At 40.0% G+C, this 19,997-nt stretch overlaps 2 protein-coding genes across 3 annotated transcripts in view; one reads left to right on the top strand and one right to left on the bottom strand.

Annotated features, from left to right (window-relative positions):
• The first annotated feature begins 1,383 nt into the window (after positions 1 to 1,383).
• Positions 1,384 to 6,963, top strand: C8H5orf58 (chromosome 8 C5orf58 homolog). Of its 2 annotated transcripts, none has more exons than XM_043520981.1 (3): positions 1,384 to 1,423; positions 4,106 to 4,199; positions 5,233 to 6,963. In XM_043520981.1, the coding sequence occupies exons 2-3, from the start codon at positions 4,106 to 4,108 to the stop codon at positions 5,394 to 5,396; spliced, it is 258 nt and encodes an 85-aa protein (XP_043376916.1). In that variant the 5' UTR covers positions 1,384 to 1,423; the 3' UTR covers positions 5,397 to 6,963. The 2 variants fall into 2 exon arrangements, with proteins under 2 accessions (XP_043376916.1, XP_043376915.1); XM_043520980.1 differs by lacking the exon at positions 1,384 to 1,423 and adding an exon at positions 1,432 to 2,722.
• Positions 6,964 to 7,096: 133 nt separating this feature from the next.
• LCP2 (lymphocyte cytosolic protein 2) overlaps positions 7,097 to 19,997 on the bottom strand; it is a 52,089-nt gene continuing 39,188 nt past the window's right edge. The window contains exons 10-21 of the mRNA XM_007071459.4: positions 19,585 to 19,668; positions 19,420 to 19,445; positions 19,309 to 19,328; positions 19,100 to 19,204; positions 17,910 to 17,940; positions 16,783 to 16,795; positions 15,361 to 15,496; positions 13,698 to 13,747; positions 12,166 to 12,269; positions 10,559 to 10,642; positions 8,234 to 8,389; positions 7,097 to 7,797 (exon numbers count right to left, since the gene is read on the bottom strand). Of these exons, the coding sequence (XP_007071521.1) occupies positions 7,675 to 7,797; positions 8,234 to 8,389; positions 10,559 to 10,642; positions 12,166 to 12,269; positions 13,698 to 13,747; positions 15,361 to 15,496; positions 16,783 to 16,795; positions 17,910 to 17,940; positions 19,100 to 19,204; positions 19,309 to 19,328; positions 19,420 to 19,445; positions 19,585 to 19,668 (932 nt within the window). The 3' untranslated portion in view covers positions 7,097 to 7,674. The remainder of the gene's footprint in view (positions 7,798 to 8,233; positions 8,390 to 10,558; positions 10,643 to 12,165; positions 12,270 to 13,697; positions 13,748 to 15,360; positions 15,497 to 16,782; positions 16,796 to 17,909; positions 17,941 to 19,099; positions 19,205 to 19,308; positions 19,329 to 19,419; positions 19,446 to 19,584; positions 19,669 to 19,997) is intronic.

A 19,997-nucleotide genomic window follows, 5' to 3' on the forward strand; every position in this document is an offset into this window, starting at 1 on the left:
AGAGAGAATATAAGGTAAATAAACCACAAACTGCCTTTTCCTCTCATCATATGTCTATTTAGTATACACACAAGAAATTCCACATGCTCAATCTCCTCTGAGGCACCAATGATCCCTTTTCCCACTAATGCCCAAGCAGGAAGCCTGAAGTGAAGACGAACAGTGATCAGCCTGACTAGTGCCTGACATATGTTGAGCAATACTGCTAGCAATCATTCCTCTTCAAAGTGATTGTGCAGTGTCACCGGCCACAAGTACTACACAACCAGTGTTTACCCGTTCCTCAGAGAACAGCAGCCATGAAAGGATGAATCCCTCTATACTTAACGTTTGAACACCAGTTGCAATGCAATAGTGATTGAACCCTCCTTGCTCTGTACCTTCTGCCATTGTGCGTCTGTGTTAGCAATTCTTGCTGTTTTCGGTGGAAGCCAGGTATTTGCTATAACCAGTGTGGATAATGAAACGTAGCAAAGTGCCTTCCTTGTCTTACTCCAAGCCAGGTCCTTGACAAGGTCTGAAATCAGTATAAATGAAATCTACACACATCTGTGCGAGTGTAAAGAGATGAAAATAATTGGTTATCACTAAGGTTATCACTATTGCTGCTGTACTATGCAACAACTTTCAAATCTCCAGAGGCCAGTCTGGTTTTCTGTATAAATAATTAAGTATCAAGGGGTAGCTGTGTTAGTCTGAATCCACAAAAACAACAAGGAGTCTGGTGGCACCTTAAAGACTAACAGATTTATTTGGGCATAAGCTTTCGTGGGTAAAAAAACACTTCTTCAGATGCATCTGAAGGATCATTTACTCACGAAAGCTTATGCCCAAATAAATCTGTTAGTCTTTAAAGTGCCACCGGAATCCTTGTTGTTTCAGTATAAATAATGTCTCAATACGATGAGATGAAACTTTTTCTGTAGACATCCAGTCTTAACACAGTTCTTTAGTTGCCTCCTCTAACCCTTTTACCTTTCCTCCTCCCTCTTTAATCCTCCTGCAAAATTTATTATTCCCCTCCTCCCCAGCCCCTGTAAAACCCCATCTCTTGAAGTCGTCTGATTTAAGTGAAAATTTCAGTTTTTATTTACTTAAAAATAAATGTCTGGCCTTCATGTTCTCAAAAGGGGACATGTTCTCTAAAAAGGGACATCTTTTATAGAACAGCTTGAAAAGGTGTCTCCTAAAGGCTGTGTATATAGGGCTGTGTTTGGACCCAGCTCAAGGTACAAACAGGGTCTTGTGCAGTTTGGGGGAGGGGCAGCTGCTTGGCACCTAGAGGTCACCAAAGCTGCTGAACCAGCAGCCCAGGGCTGTCAGCTGAACTACAGTTCCCAGCATGCCTTGCTTTGGGCTCACAGGAAGCCATGGCACTTCCTGTTTCCGGTGGCAGCAGGTTTATCTTGTTTTGTGGAGAAAGGCGAGTCTCCCACTGGGTGTGGGGGGAGGCTCAGGCCTGCTGGGGAGCTACCGGGCTCCAGCAGGGTGGACAAAGGAGTGCAAGTCCCGGGGTGGAGTGCTGAGGGGCCCAGCACTGCCACTCCCGGCATTTACTTGGTCCAAACAGGGCTCTCCGCAGGGGCAGGACGTTCAGGCCAGAGGGCTCCTGCTTTTGGGGAGCCAGCACTCAGGGCGCTGTGCTGCACCTTAGCTTGTGCGTGTGTGAGGTGGGGCTGTGTCTGAGTTCCCTGCAGCTACACCTCACTGATTTCATATATATCCTAGAGTCCTGACTAGGAGATCCCCAAACCAAGACCATACAGGGGGACTCCCTTCAGGCAAACACTGGCGTTGGGTTTTCCGTGTTCATATTGAGCCCTTCTGCAAACACTCTACCGGGGTCTCATCTCATTGTTGCCTGCTTCTTGTGATCATCAAAACAGGGCTGTATGCATTTTGGCTGCCTTGCACAGATCAAATCCGTGTCCTTTCACTATGTATAGCCTTTGTGAATCATATAGGTACCTCATGAACATCAAAACAGGCCTGTTTTCCCCCCACAAGTTCATGAAATTTTCTGTTTCCAGTGATGACACACAACACAAACTTAAATGTCAAAGTGAGGGAGTGTTGTTTAGTGGTTAGACCAGGAGGCTGGGTATGAGGAGATCTGGTGGTTATTCCCAACTCTGCCGCTGACTTGCTCTGTGACATTGGGTAAATTACATATTCTCTCTGTGCCTTAGTTTACCCATCTGTGAATTGGTGTTAATTACCCATTTGGGTAAAATGTTTTTAGATTCTTAGATAAAAGGTGTCATATAAGCACAGACTATTAGTGTTTTATGATTTTGTAGGAGGAATTGAAGGCCAACCTTCAGAATGTTCATAATTTTGATCTCAGGATCATGGCTGAAACTACTGCAAAGGTACCTTTTCAGTAATTTATGGTCAGTCCTTAACTCATAGCAGTTTAAAGGAAGGCCAAATCAGTTAATAGAAACATTTAGATTTAGAAAAGTAAAAGATTTCTTATTTAAAAAAGGTACCCACTCATTTGAAATGACACTAATGAAAATAAAAATGTAATCAGTGTTACCCAGTCCTACATTTTAATTTGTCTCTGCAATGCAAGGATATTTTACTTTACTGCAAAAGTGTGAGGCACACTTTCCCCCTTCTCTTTAGTACTCCTTTGTCTCTGGTTAATGATGTTTACATGATAACAAGCTCCCCAGCTTGCAGGAATAAGAAACTGGACAAAACATCTATGTTAAAGGTAAGTTTGTTTTTATTGTTGCAACTTATCACCTAAGAACGCTTGGAGGCATAAACATATTGCTCATTTAGGAAACTTCCCAGAGCTTTTCCAAATAAATTATTATACTTTGTTACACTTCCAAGGTGATTCTCACAAACTATATATAAACTTAGAATGACAAGAAAAAATCAATGCATCTGACATTTCTTTTTGTGTATGTTTTTCTGGAAGCAGCTCTGTTTAAAAAAAAAGTACAGGCAGTTAAAAATTGGAACAGTCTTAAAATTTGCTACTTGCTTTCAAATGGTTTAATGCTCTTATTTCTCAAAAAATGGCTTTACCCCCTAGAAACTAAAAAAAGGAAAAAAAAAGTTTGGTCAGGAGATAAAAAATGAGTAGTAGGATCTTAGCTATAGAATTGCCAGGATAGTTATATGTATTAATAAGCATCTGTCATATGGTATAAGTTTTCATTAATATATTTAATTTCTCTTGTCTATATTAATTTTGTAATGGCTCCATCTTGTGGCTAATACGTATAATTTAGGATTAACTTTCATTACAAGTTTCAGAGTGGTAGCTGGCTAGTCTACACTGGCAATGCTAAAGCGGCAACTCTTTAACATGCCTTGTGTGGTCACGGTGCAGCGCTCTCTCCCAGCACTCTAAAAAAAACACCTCAACCAGGGGCATAGCTCCCAGCTCTGTGGCACTGTTTACACTGGTGCTTTACAGCGCTGCAACTTGTTGCGCTCAGGAGGGTGTTTTTTCACCCCCTCCCCCCCAAATGGAGAAAGTTGCAGCGCTGTTAATTGCTGTTAATTGCCAGTGTAGATAAGCTGAGGCCCAAATAAATCTGTTAGTCTATAAGGTGCCACAAGGATTCCTTGTTGTTTTTTTCATTACAAGCTTTGCTTTCAGTGTATTAAGTATCTTTTGGCACTACATTTTCTCATTCTTCTTTTATAAGCTCACAATGGGGTATTTTTAAACCAGACAAGTGAAAGAGAAAACCTCATAAGAATCTTGCTGATTTTTACGTGTTTTTGCTACTAAGTTGTTTTAATTAAAATAATAAAAAGAGATATTTTTTTTCTGAACATTTAAGTTAACCCCATTTAGGGGGAGGAGAGAGAACCCTGGGCAATTTTCATTCTATTGCATCCAGTTGTAAAAAGGAATAACAGAAAAAGTGGTCATGCCTGATGGGAAACATAAAACATAAAACCAACATTTTTGGTTTTGATGAAAACTGGAACTCTTAAAAATTTTTTTTTGCATGTCTCTCGTTTTCAAAAATGCACTTTTTAAAAAAAAATTGAATGAAAAATTCAAAACTACTAATGCTCAAAGATTGCACATATATAATACCAATTCTGATGTTATTTGTGTTTCCTATAGATGTTTAAGAGTGATGTTGCTGACCAGCAGTTTAGCCTGGAAACTGCAATTAAAAATATTGATAAAATGTCCAGTGAGTTGAAGAAGCTAAATGGTAATTCTGAGTGTATCTATCATCAAACTAATGGGGAAATGACTGAATTGTTTGATGCAATGTTGTTGTAGCCATGTCGGTGGCAGGATATTAGAGACACAAGGCGGGTGAGATAATACGTTTTATGGGATCAACTTCTGGTGGTGAGAGATTAGATTTCGAGCTTACACAGAGCCCTTCTTCGGGTCTGGGAAATGTACTCAGAATGTCAGCTAAATACAAGGATTGTTTAGTAGTACTTAACACATATTTCAAGCAACCATTCAAGATGAAGTGGCCTGTTAACACCTCTCCAGTCATGGGAGAGGGAAAGGAAGCAGGGGCTGGGGCGGGCAGGCGGGTGGGGAGGGGAGAAGGGGAAGTAAGGAACTAGGGCAGGGGGTGGGGTTATGGATTGTTATATCCAGTGTCTCTATTCAGTCTTTGCACTGGAATTATGGCTTTTTATAACAATCTGTAACCCACTAACAATGCCCCCCTCACTCCCCCCAGTTGCCTCCCCCTCTTTCTTTCCCTCCCATGACTGGTGGATTGTTAATGAGCCACTTCACCTTGAGTGGTCCCTTGAAATATATCTATCTACTTATGCTAAATAATCTGTTCTATCTTTTATTTAGCTCTGAGTACATTTCACAGCTGCTAATGAACTCATGCAGATTTTGTGACTATGTTGTTCCTTCTATTTTATGAAACAAGAATTTGTTCCCTTATAGTGAAAAATTAATAAAATCATATTTACTGTACAAAAAATAGGCTAATATTAACCAAACATGGAAAAGTCCTGCTAGATAACAGTTAATTCTTTAGCAAGTGCATACCATAGCTTCCTAACAAAAGATATATAGTAACACACTAATAACAAATTGTATTTAAATGCCTTGGAGAAATGCTATTATCCTTTTAATTTACAGAAGAGTTGAATGATGAATACTCTACAGTAAAAAAAACCCAAACCTCTACAGTAAGTTTCGACCCATATGATACCTATTATACAGTAAATGTTCATGACTGTATACTGTACTTTTTCTAACAGTGCAAAGTCAACTGCTGCTCTGTGACCTTACTTTGAACTTCAGTCATCCTGTGAAGACCAAAGTTTCAAGGGAGGTAGAAGAAAAGAAAACAAATTTTGAGGAATTACCTAATTCCATCAAGTTCCATGCTGATGCTTCCATTACCAATTCTTTAAGCCATTAAAATTTCAGCATGGTTTTCTGCTCTGGTTGAAGCTTTTATAATATGACATTTTGTGTTATCAGAGTATGAAAAGTAGTATCTGAAGAATGTTTCAATATGTGAAAAACAAATATTTGAATAACTCAGAAACAACTAAAATAATAAAAAGGCAAATAATTGGTCCATAGCCTATACATTTTCCAAAATCCCCCTTTTTATTAAACAGCTGAGGTTGCTGAGAACAGTGACATGGGAAACTAGATGGCTCAGGAAATTGTTTATAGGACATGACGTATTTCATGTCAAGTTAACTGATCTGAATCGAGACCAACTGGTAACAAAATTAGAACTATTTACTACCAGCTAGATCATTGTTTCCCAACTTGGAAAGGTAGTGCTAAGCCCAGATGAGCTCAAGGGCAAGAAAACAGCACAGGGAGGGAAAAAAATGGCATGACGCTTTATTTGCCCAACTGTCGTCCTCACTACAAACCTATAGCTATGAGTAAAATAGCAGGTGACTTCCTGAAAGCCATTCCTCTGCCTGTAGTGACCCCCTAATGCAGCCAGCTACAAGATACTAAGGGAGGAGTAAGGCTGACAAACTTAGAAGCAAGACTCAAACCATGCACATGCCAGAAAATGGAATTAAATATAAGATCTTAGACAAATAATGGGACCCGTCCTGTTCCTTATTAAGTCAGTGGGAAAAACTCTGGGGCCTAATATTTATAACTGATTCTGAATTACAGTTTATATTTTAAGACAGAAAATGTCAGTTTCATAAAAAATGTGGAATAGGCACTTATCCCAGGCCTATCAGCCCCACCCTGCTTGGTTGTCTACTCCCTGGGTAATGAGTTTGGATGTAAGCCTGTGGCTTGGTCAGGTGACTAAACATCACATGATGGTAGTCAGGGGTTGTGCTTTATATAAAAGTGAGTCTTCTCAGGATGAAAGGAGATAGACCTCCAGGAAGGAAGGAGGTTCTTGAAGGGTACCTAGCAGCAGAGGGACCTGGGTCTGGGTTTGCTGCACCAGCTAAAGGTAAAAGCCTGACTGGAGTTTACCAGCTAAAGGTAAAGGCCTGAAGGACAGGAGCAAAATTCCTGAAGAGGGAATTAGGAGGTTCTGAGGAAGGGTCATTCTAGAAGAAAGTAGTCTGGACAGGCCAGTACAGGTAGGTATTTGAAGGGAGATGCCATTTGTTTAGGGGTTCAGCCTGTGGCTCCTACTGATGGTCAGAAGAAGTTAATTTTCTCTTGACCCGCATCAAGAGAATACAATTGGTGGCTGAGCCATGTGATCTCACTCCCTGAGTAAGACCTGATGCTAGGCGTTGGATGTCTGTCTTTGTTTGTTGAGCTGTGTTCATGTACTGGATCCTGGGAGAGGTGTTTATTTGATATGCACAAAAGTCAGGAATAGTTTTTGAGAACCCTGAGAGTAAAGAAACTGAGATAGAGACAGGGTCTATCACTAGATGCGGTGAGACCCAGTTACATTGCCGTTTTCAGAACCTGTTCTTTGCAGAAAGGAGTGGGTGCAAGGTTATGCGTTCTTGGGACCCAATCTATACAGGGACGGATTTGGGAATGAAAGTTGTCTCTAGATCATGTAGAAGAAGGAACATATACCATATAGACCATTAAACTAACAAGTCACATAGTTCCTACCATTATAATAAATGTAGCCATAAAGTGCAGGTCTCTACTGAAAAGTGGACTGTGACATATGGCATTTTTATTGACTCAATTTACACACATTTTTTTTAAATTTTATATCAACTTACATAAAATATATCAAAGTAAACAATACAATCTTTCAATACAGGTAACAGTCACTAGCAGTTACTCTGTACTGTACAAGCATTATACAGACATTAATTGATTTCAGTTTGCAGCTTAATGTAATTGGTACCATAAACTTGACGTGAACAATAGTTTGCATAGTTTTGCTTTGTAAGAAAGCAGTGTAATTCTCTGCTATGTAAACCACATGTGATCCTGCAATATGGAATGGAGAACACTTCACATGTGAGATGGAGGTTGGAAAATGACATCACTCTCATGTAGAGTTTTCATGCAGTGTATGAACAATGGAGAGTAATAAATACATTGTAGAAAGTATTTTGCAAATCTGTTTTTTTAAAAACACACTTTAAAATGAGATAATTATATTTTTTCATTAAAATCAAAAGGAATTTTAATCCATAATTTCAGTTAGCTGAATACAAATGGAAATATCATGAGGTTTGTATGTTCTTGTAGACCGTTGATCACAGACATTAAGCTTTCTTCTAAGTAGATCCTGCAGCGTATGTTAACTTGCATTGGTTTCTTGAACCGCGGTCTTTTCCATCAATCAGCAGAAGGGGTGTTCTTTGAAAGTAATCAATAATATCTGCCACTGAAGAAAAATCCTGTGGATTAAAAACAAAGGCGGTTGGGGGGTGTCATCAAGATTCTCACTACTTCTCAGGCTAAAGCAGTACTATTTATTTAGACTGTGACTATTTGATGCTCTCTTGTGACTAAGTTTTGGATAAATTGCTGTATTGGAATAGACCACGAGGTCATCTACCACTGCATCAGCATTTGCTTCCAGTACTGGTCTTCCCATCTTGGATATCTCCATGGAACATTCTTGTCCAAAATTTCAGCCACCCAGTGAAGTTGTGAGGTATTATAAGGCAATCAGTTTTTCTTGAATTTGAGTCACTGGGCCCGATTCTGCTCTTCGCTACACCAGTTTGTATCTGGAATACCTTCAGTGAACTAAGTGACATTCTTCTTAGTAAAACTGCTGGACACTGGTTGAGGGGGAGGGGATGATGCAAAGAAAGAAACATACTGTACCTCTTTTCCTTTCAGGCCAGTTCCTAACAAGTAAACTTGATTTTGCTCCTGATAACGAATCTGAATATTATATACTTTATCTTTGTATAATACCATCAGTACGTATGGATGTGTATAAGTTTTTCTTGAGCTGTCTCTCACCAAGAATGTCCCATCCTAAAAGAATGCACATGAAAATCAAATCAATTTTTGACCAACATAGCAACCACATAAGTAGAATGCAGAGTTTGTTTCTAAATGCACATTCATTCTGGATTCTAATTTTTCAGAAAGAGAACAATTGCAACTACAGCTTTGAGGAAGTTAGACTAATTTCTTAAAGAAAGAAGCAAAACAGAAACAAAGCCTTGCAATCTGTTATCTAAAATGTCCCATTTCAAAGGCTAGTTCAGATGCAGTAATAGTAATTTTAGAGAGAAAAATTACTGTGATTTTGGGACACTTAGCAAAATGTTATGTGTGAAATTCTGGCCTTAGTGAAGTTGTTGGCAAAACTTCCACTGACTTCAGAGAAGCCAGGATTTCAGCCCAAAAGGTGAAACCCACTGGTGCTTTGGGGACTTTTGTACAAAGCTGAAAGGGATGCAGTCTGCTACACTTAGAGGTTTAGACAATCTTGGAATGTTCTAGCCTGCTGCATAAGGGGAACTGGAGGGAATGGGAGGGAAATGGGGAAATGAAATATGTCCCTCCCAGTGAGTGCTGGTTTAAAATATCTTTAGGAAAAGTGGATTAGCTAGAGGGATGCAAGTTTCTTCCATAGATGATCTTACCTCCTGGAGACAAAAGTTTCTATTGAGCTCCCTACCATGTGAAGCTCTCCCCACTCATTATTCCATCTTACATATAAAAATTATATTACCATTATGGTCCTCGTGGCCTGTGCCGCTTCCTGCAGCTCCCATTGGCCGGGAACAGCAAATCGCGGCCACTGGGAGCTGCGGGCAGCCGTGCTTGCGGACAGTCAATGTAAACAAACTATCTTGAGGCCCGCTAGTGGATTACCTTGACGGGCCGCATGCAGCCTGCAGGTTGTCCACCACTGATCTAGAGTATGGGCTTAATAATCCTTAGACATCAGCTGAGCCTGGATCTGAGCTGACCTGTGTTGTTTTTTGTTGTATTCTTTGTAATAAACCCCACCCCCAAGAAGGGGGTGAGTTCAGTCTTTATGGTATGTGTGAACTGTGGTTTTAGAAAGACCAGGAGTACTTGTGGCATCTTAGAGACTAACAAATTTATTTGAGCATAAGCTTTCGTGGACTACAGCCCACTTCATCAGATGCATAGAATGGAATATATAGTAAGAAGATTTATTTATATATATATATACACACACAGAGAACATGAAAAGGTGGAAGTTGCTATACCAACTCTAAGAGGTTAATTAATTAAGATGAGCTATTATCAGCAGGAGGAAAAAAAAACTTTTGTGGTGATAATCAAGATGGCCCATTTCAGACAGTTGACAAGAAGGTGTGAGGATACTTAACATGGCGAAATTAATTCCAGTTCAGCAGTTTCTCGTTGGAGTCTGGTTTTGAAGCTTTTCTATTGCAAAATTGCCACCTTTAAGTCTGTTACTTTCTCCTACTGGTTTTTGAATGTTATGATTCCTGATGTCAGATTTGTGTCCATTTAATCTTTTTGCGTAGAGACTGTCTGGTTTGGCCAATGTACATGGCAGAGGGGCATTGCTAGCACACGATGGCATATTTCATATTGGTAGATGTGCAGGTGAAAGAGCCCCTGATGGCATGGCTGATGTGATTAGGTCCTATGATGGTGCCACTTGAATAGATATGTGGACAGAGCTGGCATCGGGCTATGTTGCAAGGATAGGTTCCTGGGTTAGTGTTTTTGTTGTGTGGTTGCTGGTGAGTATTTGCTTCATGTTGGTGGGCTGTCTGTAAATGAGGACTATTTTTAGAATAGTTTAAGAAAGGTGCCCATGTGTGCTTAGTTTCTTCCTTACTGATCCAAGTTTTTAATAGCCCTCTGGTAATGCTTTGCCAATCAGAACACTGTATGCTTAATCAGTCTGTGTAAGTACCTTTCTGTTTGGGTAAATGCAGGTGTGTGTGTATGTGTGTACACCACCACTACCTCTCCCCCTCCACACACACATATATAGGATGTGCCATGACATTTTGCGGGTACATTGATAGTGGCCTGGAGAAAATCTGGACTAGAATCTCTTTATGTAAAAGTTGTGTTCATTCACTTTTTCTATATGAATGCAAAGACATATATCAGGACACAAACCATTTAAACAATGTGCCAAGTATTTCTATATCCATTTAAGAGTAACTGCTAACACTGTACCTTATTTATATTCCTAAGAGCTGCTTCTGCTTCCTGCCGGCTGATGTCTGCAACATACCACTCTGCATTCAATGAGTCCTGAAACTTTTGTTTTGTTTTTTTTTTTTGGGAGGGAAAGAGGAGAAAGTTGGGTGTCAGTGAATTAATTTATGCTATGTTATAAACGTACGTGCACAGAAATAGAGAAGAATTTAAATGGAGGAGGGGAAGGGGAAGTAGTTTATTTCCAGATACAGAGATGAGCATTTTTAGTTTTGACCTTGTTAAGTTGATTTAATCATTCCAATACTCTTTGAAGGTGTTTGCACATGCTGCCACCTTGCTACCATGGAAACCAGAGAAGTGAGGACCTTAGGTTTTTGGTAAACATTCTATTTCCTGTAACATTTCTTTTGTTATGTCCAGATGAGTCACAGACACCTTAGGTCTCTCCTATTTTTACCATCAGCTGAGTTTAGAACGGTGGCTTGCTGTGGGCTCCCAAGCACCAAACCCATGCACACACAAACCTGTCTTACATGACTATTCAATGCATTAGCAAAAATCAGGTGCTAAGTGGAAGTGGTCTTCAAAGAAATATAGAGTAGAACTGTACTTGGAGAGACCGAATTTTCTTCTCTCACCCATTTTAGGTTGGTTTATTTGAGAGGAGAATTGAGCCCAAACCATCTGCGGGTACTTCAGTGCATCTTTGCAAGACAGGAAGTGGTCTAGTAAACTTCACTATAGCTTCTGACTGTTTCACTGTACGTGTTTGCTGTATCTTCACTCCTCTTTTGTTTGGTGAAGACCAAGTAAGGAACAAAGGTTGGACATCGCAAGGCAAACCAGCAGCAAATGCAACAGTGTTTACCAAAGAATAACTGCTGACTAGAAAACCAATTTAGGTAAAACATAGTCTCACATTTAGTTGATTTGCTGTGCAAAGTGATTAGGATTAATGTCTGTCACATCATAGATGATTCATGCCTCCCCATTCTTGGGGCCACAATCTAAAAGGGATGACGTGACTGCCCCACAGATCTCCTCTGCCAGTGAGCCCCCCAGCCCTACTACCCCTGCTTCACCAGAGTTACCTGAACAGGAGGTGGGGAGGGCGCTCTGTCCTTCTCCCGATGTGCCTTCCCCCCAGCATGTCGGCTGCTCTCACTGGCAGCTAGGCCCGGGCAAGGAGCGGGATGGAGCTGCTTCTCATGTGGCTGAAGCCAGTCACTACGGGTTGCTGCTGTGTGCAGCACGGCAGCTGCCTGAGAGACAGCCCATCTGGGAGGAGGTGGCAGTGGTGGGCTGCCCCCCGCCCGGGCTCAGTGCTGGGGGATGGACCGAGTGAGCCAAAAATGGGCTGTGGAGAAAGGGGCTTTCTCTCAGGCAGCCATGCTGCACAGAGCAATGAGACCCTGAGTGGCCAGTGTGAGAAGTGGCTGGTCCTGCCCCTTCTGCTCCTGGCCTGGACCAGCTCTGAGGGACGGGCTGAGCATGTCACGGGGCAGGTACAACAGGAGAAGGGACCCCTTCTTCCTCCCCCTCCTCCAGGCCAAGCAAAATCACGGGGGGTGGGGGGCACTTGACCCTGTATACCCCCCTACCTATGAGTCACATTATTATACCTCATCTTCATCCATGCTTGGTGGCTGCACAATCTGCCTGTTAGGAATTGGTAATGGAGGTCTGCCATCTGCTGGGCCTTTTGAAGGAGCTCTATTGATGTTACCTTTAAAGTTCCAGAATAAATTTAAATTAAAAACAGAAAGATAAAACTTACTCTATGGAGCAGATATTAGAGTGTAGTTTAGGACTTTGATTCTCAGTAATATCAAGGCCTCTTTACACCACTCAGGCAGCATAAGGGGCCTTAAAGTGGGTGAAAAATATACTCACACTTAGTGCAATTGAGAATCTGACCTAGATTTCTTTATGTAATGGGACAAATTCATCTTCGGTATACATGATGGTTACTCCCATGGATTTTAATGGAACTTCAGTAGCTATGGATGCCTCAAAGGCAACTGTATTTGAAATAGGAATTACAGACGATGAACTGTATCTCAATAATTTAACTATGACAGTATCTTCAGTTACCTTAGCTACAGCTAACCTGAACTTCTACAGGTTTCAGAGTAGCAGCCGTGTTAGTCTGTATCCGCAAAAAGAAAAGGAGGACTTGTGGCACCTTAGAGACTAACATCTACTTATGCTCAAATAAATTTGTTAGTCTCTAAGGTGCCACAAGTCCTCCTTTTCTTTGAACTTCTACAGTTACAAACCACAAGGTCGCTCTGCTACAAGTTTATAAAATTGTATTGGAGAGAGAAAAAAATTGCTGCTTTTTTTTTCTTTGTGGAAACCTTGGACAATTTAAATGGTAACAGCTACCAGTGTTGAACATTCTTGAATGTTATTCCAAGAGATCATGATTTTCAATGTTGCTTATTTTTAATTACAGTATTTTTTGCGAATTAAATATGTAGCTGAGACAAACTTAATTTCATCTTGGAAATGTCTTTCATACCAGCCAAGGTATTGGTGTAGCATTATACAGATCTGAAACATTCATTGCTTTTCCCTACCATCACACAAATCGTTATTGGAATGATATAATCACATGGGACCTTCAGCATGAATGTAGTCAATAGATAGTAATCTGAGACTAGTGCTTTTAAATTATAGCTCTAGTGAAGCAAACAGTTATATCAAATTTTATCAGTGCCTTAACTATATAGACAGCATTGCCAAAATTTAACAAGAAAAAAAAAACACCTTAAACATAGACTAAATGAACTAAAGAAGTTAACTAACCAATGTTTAAAGTGATCTGAAAAAGTTAGGGGTCTATCATAATCTGGGAGTAGCAGTTCTGGTAAAACAATGCTTAAAGTGTGCTCCTCAGAGACCCTTTTGGTGCTGCTGCTGCAGGAGTAAAGAGATGGACCAGAGCATCTAATATGAAAATAAAATGCATTCTTTACTCCTGGTGGGGTAGGAATGTGCCTTCCCCCACCCACCCACTTTAAGCACTGTATTTGATAGTTTTTTATTGCTTTTAAATCCAAAAGCTGAGCATCCATGACAGATATCATGTGCTGCAACCGTAAGATTTCATTACATTTGGAGTGGAAATCCAGGTGCACAGAATACAAACCTAGCTGAAAGCGTGGTGGTAGTGATCCGCTTGAAGAAAGGCTGTTAGTACTGTTAAAGAAATCAATGAAATTGAAGTTTAACACACATAGGGTATGTTGCTATAACTATATTATTTAATATTTTATACTGTGGCAGCTCCCAGAGGCACAGATCCATACCTGAGCCCCTTTGTGCTACATGCGGTACAAAGATGGAAGCGTACATAGTGCATGTCCCCAAAGGGTTCCATCCTCCTTTCTTTTTAGCACCCATGACAGATAAAGACATCCTGGTCTGCCCTGTATGAAAATTCACATGGTAATTATCGCCACCATTAACTCTCCTCGAGGTCTGGCACTCGGAGATAAGGTGCAGAGGGGCAGGGAACAGTCCATGGCACTACTACTCCTATAGGGACCATTTCAAGATCAGTACAATTGGAACCTAATTTCCCTCTAGAACCTATATCTCTGTTGGGTTTCCAACCCATGACCCCCTCCCAAGCTCTTTCCTCATAAAGGGAGTATATGAAGCAAAATTACAAACTGTTACTCATTCTGGAATTTCCCCAAAACTTCCCCCCTTCTGTGTCATCGTTCCCCCCCACCCCCCGCCTTGGCTGAAGAACAAGCATCACTCAAACATTCAAGTTCCAGGAGGTGCAAAAACTTGACAAGAGCTGTGCCAGTGACTGAGTTCACACTTCTAGTCTCATCTATGCTTAGTTTGTTTGTTCTGCTTTTGCTGAACTATTCAGCCCCTCTTTATAAGCTCTACAAAGGCCTTTTCAGCTTCTTGTTAGAAATTTCTATAATTGAAACCAGCTCTCTTGGCAGTCCCAAAATGACAGCAGCCAAAGGCAACAATGAGTTTATCAGATCTTATCTCTTTTTCCCAGAAAAGTTTCACCTAACTAAGAACCCACTGCCAAGGGCTCCTCTTTTCCAGTGTCCAAATGAACCTCTCTTTGGGTGTTCTGCAAAAAAGGCTCTGACTAAAATGTATATTATCATAGTGTCTCAGGCTCTTCTTTTAAGAAGAGGCATCTAATTTTGGATGTCCAGCTGTAGACACCTAAGGCCTGACTTTTTTTTTTTAAACAGGGACTGAGTACCCACAATTCCAGTTGAAGTCAATGGGAACTGCAAGTGCTACAGTAATGCCTAGAATCCTCCTTCTGGGATCAGAACCCCATTGAGATAGGCACTACACAGATGTATAATAAGACAGTCTCTGCCCCCAAGAGAGTTTACAATCTCAATAGACAAGGCAGAGAAAGAATGGGAGAAATAGATAAATGCCTTTAGCGGGGCACTCAAAAATTGAAGGACCCAAAATTAGTGTCTAATTGTAGCTCTTACCAAAGAGGTCCTAATAGACTCCTCTCTTAATGTAGAACTAAGAGAGCATCCTAGTGTATCTGATATATATTGTCTGTATCTTTGGATTATATAGAGACTTAAGGTCTTGGGTATCATGGCTTTACAGCACTGAGGGATTCCCCTAAGATGGTGGAAAAAGCCCAAAGCAAACAGAGGGGAGCTAAGGATCTGGCCTGTAGATATTAAACTCTTTGGGTAGTAATCATGTGTTCTTTTGGGTCTTGTACAGCATCATATACACTCTCATTCCTTAACAAGTAATAGCTCAAAATAAGTGAGACAATAACTAGTGCAACAAACCTTTCTGCATATGATCCAGGCATACTGTTGGATCCTGAAGGACTGTGTTTAGGGGGTGGCTTGACAGTCCTTGAAGGGAATGTGTTGGAGCTGAAGGGGGGCAAAGATAGCTGTTGTGCTGGTCTCTGGGGGATTGCTGTGAAGAGGAAAAGAGAGCTAGCTAAAAATATTAGCGTGAGGTTACCATGGGTACTCGTAAAAGCAGCTTGTAAAAAGGGGTGAAGTGAACGAATACTATCACACTGCAGACAGCCGTCTATCTAATCAGATACAAGCAATGGAGCAATCTGTCATTAAAAAGCCCTTCAGAACAGTATACTGGATCTTGGAACATTAATTTATTGATGGTAGATGGTTTATTCTTGTGTATTCATTTTAGAGGTGGAAAATTCAGTAGAAAATGTCAAGTTTTTTTTATCGTGTTTGCTTCTGAAACATTAGATAAGCTACAGTCCAGCTTTAGAAACCCCTTAACTAAAATATTACACTAAAATTAAAGACAAAGTCCCCTAGTCAGCTTTCTCTGCATGACATTGCTGACCATTGGATTTGAGACTTCTTTATTGTGCATCCTCCGCCTCAGGGATTTGTGTTCTGATGCCATCTTCATTGTATGGGTCAGCAGACAATTGGGCTACCACGCCAAAGATCTATAGCATTATAAACTTGCTCTCCTTTGGCACTACTCTCAGCCCAAGTTGGATTGGCAATAGGGGTGGAGGTTCAGAATGTGAATTCAGATCAGAATTGTGTAAATGGCCTCAATTTTTAATGGGATGAACCAAAACTCTGATATAGTCAACCTTAGACGTTGGCATGTTGGAAAGCAAAAAGTGAATTTTACAACTTTGGTCCATATACATTATTTTTGTTATAAAGCATTACACAGCATCTCAGGAACTGTGAGGTGGGATAACTTATAAATGCTATTATTATTATTATTATTATTATTATTTGAGCCAAATATTACTCTTTGCTCACATGAGTCATTAGGACTATACTCACATGAAGTTGATAGCACTATATGTTGGAAGAATGCAAGCAGGGTCTGGCCAATTATCTTGTAGTAGATCAAGAGGTCACTAGGTTTTCATTCCTGCTTTTTAGGTGCTCCATGGAAATATTTGTACAGATATATACTAAGTTAATGGTTATAAAATTGTAATACATTTAGATAAGCGTAGAAAATACTGGTGTCTTGTAACTGGCTGACTGGAAGAAATTGTTGATATGCTCCAACTTCCTGTTTTTTGTGGCTTCATTACTTAAATTTGTGTGACATTTTTGAAGATTCCTACAGTCTGTCAAGTTATGCTGTGCTACCTTTTTTATTTTACAGTAGTAACTATAAATAGATCTGTGCAGTCTTTCATTTGAGCTTTTTAACAGAGAGAGAGAATGTAAAATAATTTAAGCACTTACACTCATCTTCTTCCTGGGGAGAGAGGGGAAAAAAACAACAACAATGAACATTAAGAGGTTTATAATATCATAACTCTTAAAAATATTATCTCTTTACAAAAGCTACAATAGAAAAGTAGGTGATTTTTGAGTATGCAGGTAATTCAAGATGGGCTGCCTACATTTACCTAATACATTGATATCATTGTCTTTGTGAAACACCAAATTCATTTTTTTTAATTGTGGTAGTGAGGCAAGGAAATCACAGGTCTAGATTTTCAAAAGTGAGTAGTGATTTAGGTGCGTCAGTTTTTGGGTGCATAACTTGAACCAGCTTAAAGAGGTCAGAGGACAGAACTTCAGCTGAGGTAAATTGTCATAGTTTCCAGAGCAGGAGTTCAGCACTCTGAAGTTCCTTTAAGATCTATCAAGTCGGGGGAGCCTCAAACTGGGGTATACAAAATAACTAGTACCTTTAGAAAAAAAAATCTGGGCCTTGACACTCTGCCTTTTCTTTATAATGCCTCTAATATCTAAAATAACATATCCAGGGATTAAATTGTCCTGGAGCAAATTTGTGTGGAGGAAACTGACTGAAAATAAAGCTCTGTGCTAAGAAGGAACTACAGGAGAACCTCAGTTATGAACAGCTCGGGAATGGAGGTTGTTTGTAACTCTGAACATTTTGTAACTCTGAACAAAAACATTATGGTTGTTGTTTCAAAAGTTAACAACAGAACATCGACTTAATACAGCTTTGAAACTTTACTATGCAGAAGAAAAATGCTGCTTTTAACCAACTTTGTTTAAATAAAACAAGCATACTTACCTTGTCAAATCTTTTTTTAAACTTTCCCTTTATTTTTTAGTAGTTTACATTTAACACAGTAATAAACTGTACAATATTTGCTTTTTTAAATCTCTGCTACCTGATTGCATACTTCTGATTCCAAATGAGATGTGTGTGGTTGATCGATCAGTTTGTAACTCTGGTGTTCGTAACTTGGAGGTTCTACTGCATAAGTATGTAAAGGAACTAGTCCATGTTAAACAGAACTACCAGCTTATGCAAGTTTTTTAATTCTATTGTAACACATACTTTAAAATCTTCTAATTGTAAAATAGTGTTTGCTCTGAAATATACTTACATCATATCTTCTCTCTGGTGCCCAGCCTTGCCTAAAATGAAGTAGGTGAAGAAACCAAATGTGAATTTTAGATGTAGAAAGTGTGAAAGAATGACACTCTATCCATATATACAGTGGGCCATGTTTTCAGCTGAGACTTAAGCTGATGTCAGTTTTTGCAGACACAAATGAATGTGGGTATCAGTTTTAATCAGCAATTTCTTTTGCTCATTTAGATATAAGTTCTTGATTTGCAGCCACAAGAAGGTACTTGGATGTCTAAGCCCTGATCCTGTAATGAGCTTTGCAGAGATTCAGGGGTCCATCTGTGTGGAATTTATTGCATGGTTGGGGCTTAATTGATCTACATTTCAAGTGAAATAGTGCACCTGCTGTTTTCCTCACACAGAAATGGAGTTTGAGTATCTGGCCTTAAACTTCAACTGAATAATGAAAATATTAATTGTTCCCACGGAGCCCTTAGCCACACTGTCGTAGCTGCGGGCAGGCTTGTATGAAGATATCTGGCCTCCTTCCTAGTATTTTGGCTGCTGGTTGGTTAGCAGACCTCATAGTATGTTTCTTTTATATGGTATACAACCCTATCCAGAAGCTGTGTAAGAAAGGCCAGCTCTTGCTAAAGGAAGTTTTTTGTCAAGAATTCAGGGATTTGCAGGATGACAGAGCTGGCCTAGTTGTGGGGAATAAATGAAACCCTTCTCCCTCCACCATATCATAAAAGGGATATGGAGGTGGGGGTTGAGTTTGGTAGTCAGGATAATGAGGAAAAAGAAGTCTTTCTAGGCAGAAGACTAGAGCTGATGGGAGAATCATGGATACCATCCTCTTCTCTTCTGGAACTTGGCTGAAGTGAGCTGTACTTTGGGCCTTAACTGTGGCCTTTCGGACGGGGCTTTGGAGCTGTGCTCTGTCTCCACGCCAGCTCCAGGCAAAAACCTGCAGCTCCTCTGCTCCGGAGCTGCTCCGCGTTCCGGCTCCAGGTTCCGCTCCAAAGCCCTGCTTTCAGATGAGGCAAGCCCTGCTGTATTTGTGTTTGGCCCTTAAAAAGGCAGGGCTTTTTCACATTACAATAAAGTGGGCAACACTCTTAGGCAGTGGTGTCTCTACCGACATTGACTAATTGTGTTTTCCAGATTGTTGTTGAAAATAGTTAAATATAGTTGTGCTAACATTTAAAAATAAATGTTTACTTTACGGGTGGTGGCTTCCTTCCAGGGACTGGATTGCCTCTTTCATGTTTATCGGCTGGTGGTATGGGAGGCTTTTGTATCTTTGCTAACTGTTCTCCCAGAGATCTAAAATACAAGAGAGAGATGGTGTAGCAAAGGTCAAATGCTCTTTACTGCAATATAATTTGGTAACACTGGTAGTGTATGTCAGCCAGAGGCTAATGTCTTACCTTAGTTGTGGTGCCATGGGCTGTAAAACAGTAAGGAAAAGTTACAAGAACATATAAATATATTTTAAAATAGATCCAGGTACAATAAGAACCAACCAAATGGCCTCTTACCTTGTCAGGAAACACTGCCCTCTTCCCTGAAAAGAATAAAAACAACACTTAAAAAAAAAAACTTAAATAATTCATTATAAGTTCTGTGAAATAGTGGAGGCTCGCCAGGCCTGGTTTTGATACCTTTTGTGGTGCAAGATGAACTTAGCATGAACAGATACTGACCTGCTGATGGGCTGTCTCTTTCAAATGTCGGCCCAGGACGATCCAGTGGGGGTTTTGTACGTCTGTCTATAGAAGGAGCTGGGGCTAAACATAAATACTGTGTAAAATATTATGCTAATATAATGTATCTGTTACAATCTGGTGTCCCTTCTTAGAGTTGCAAGCAATACAATTAGGGGTCATAAATAGTTAAGGTTGGCTGAATTTTGTGTTCGCTTCTTTATAAGGTTTATGGACAATATCAATGTTTTAAAGCATTTTAAAATATTTTATTGATTTTAAATTTTCAGTTGCACAAAATTATGGGGGATGTCAGACAATGGAGGGGGTCAAACTAATTATTTAATGATGGTAGACACTGACATTCAAAAAGTTAAAGCTTTATAACCATTAAAAGACAAATTGTCAAAATA

The sequence above is a fragment of the Chelonia mydas genome, chromosome 8, assembly GCF_015237465.2.
Source record: "Chelonia mydas isolate rCheMyd1 chromosome 8, rCheMyd1.pri.v2, whole genome shotgun sequence".
NCBI classification, from domain to species: domain Eukaryota; kingdom Metazoa; phylum Chordata; order Testudines; family Cheloniidae; genus Chelonia; species Chelonia mydas.

Bases quoted from the DNA above. Each gene is read 5' to 3' on its own strand.
- C8H5orf58 (XM_043520980.1), top strand. From the start codon at position 2,663: ATGATAACAAGCTCCCCAGCTTGCAGGAATAAGAAACTGGACAAAACA. The intron at 2,723-4,105 runs GTAAGTTTGTTT...TGTTTCCTATAG, and splicing joins ACAAAACATCTATGTTAAAG to ATGTTTAAGAGTGATGTTGC. The intron at 4,200-5,232 runs GTAATTCTGAGT...TTTTTCTAACAG, and splicing joins TGAGTTGAAGAAGCTAAATG to TGCAAAGTCAACTGCTGCTC.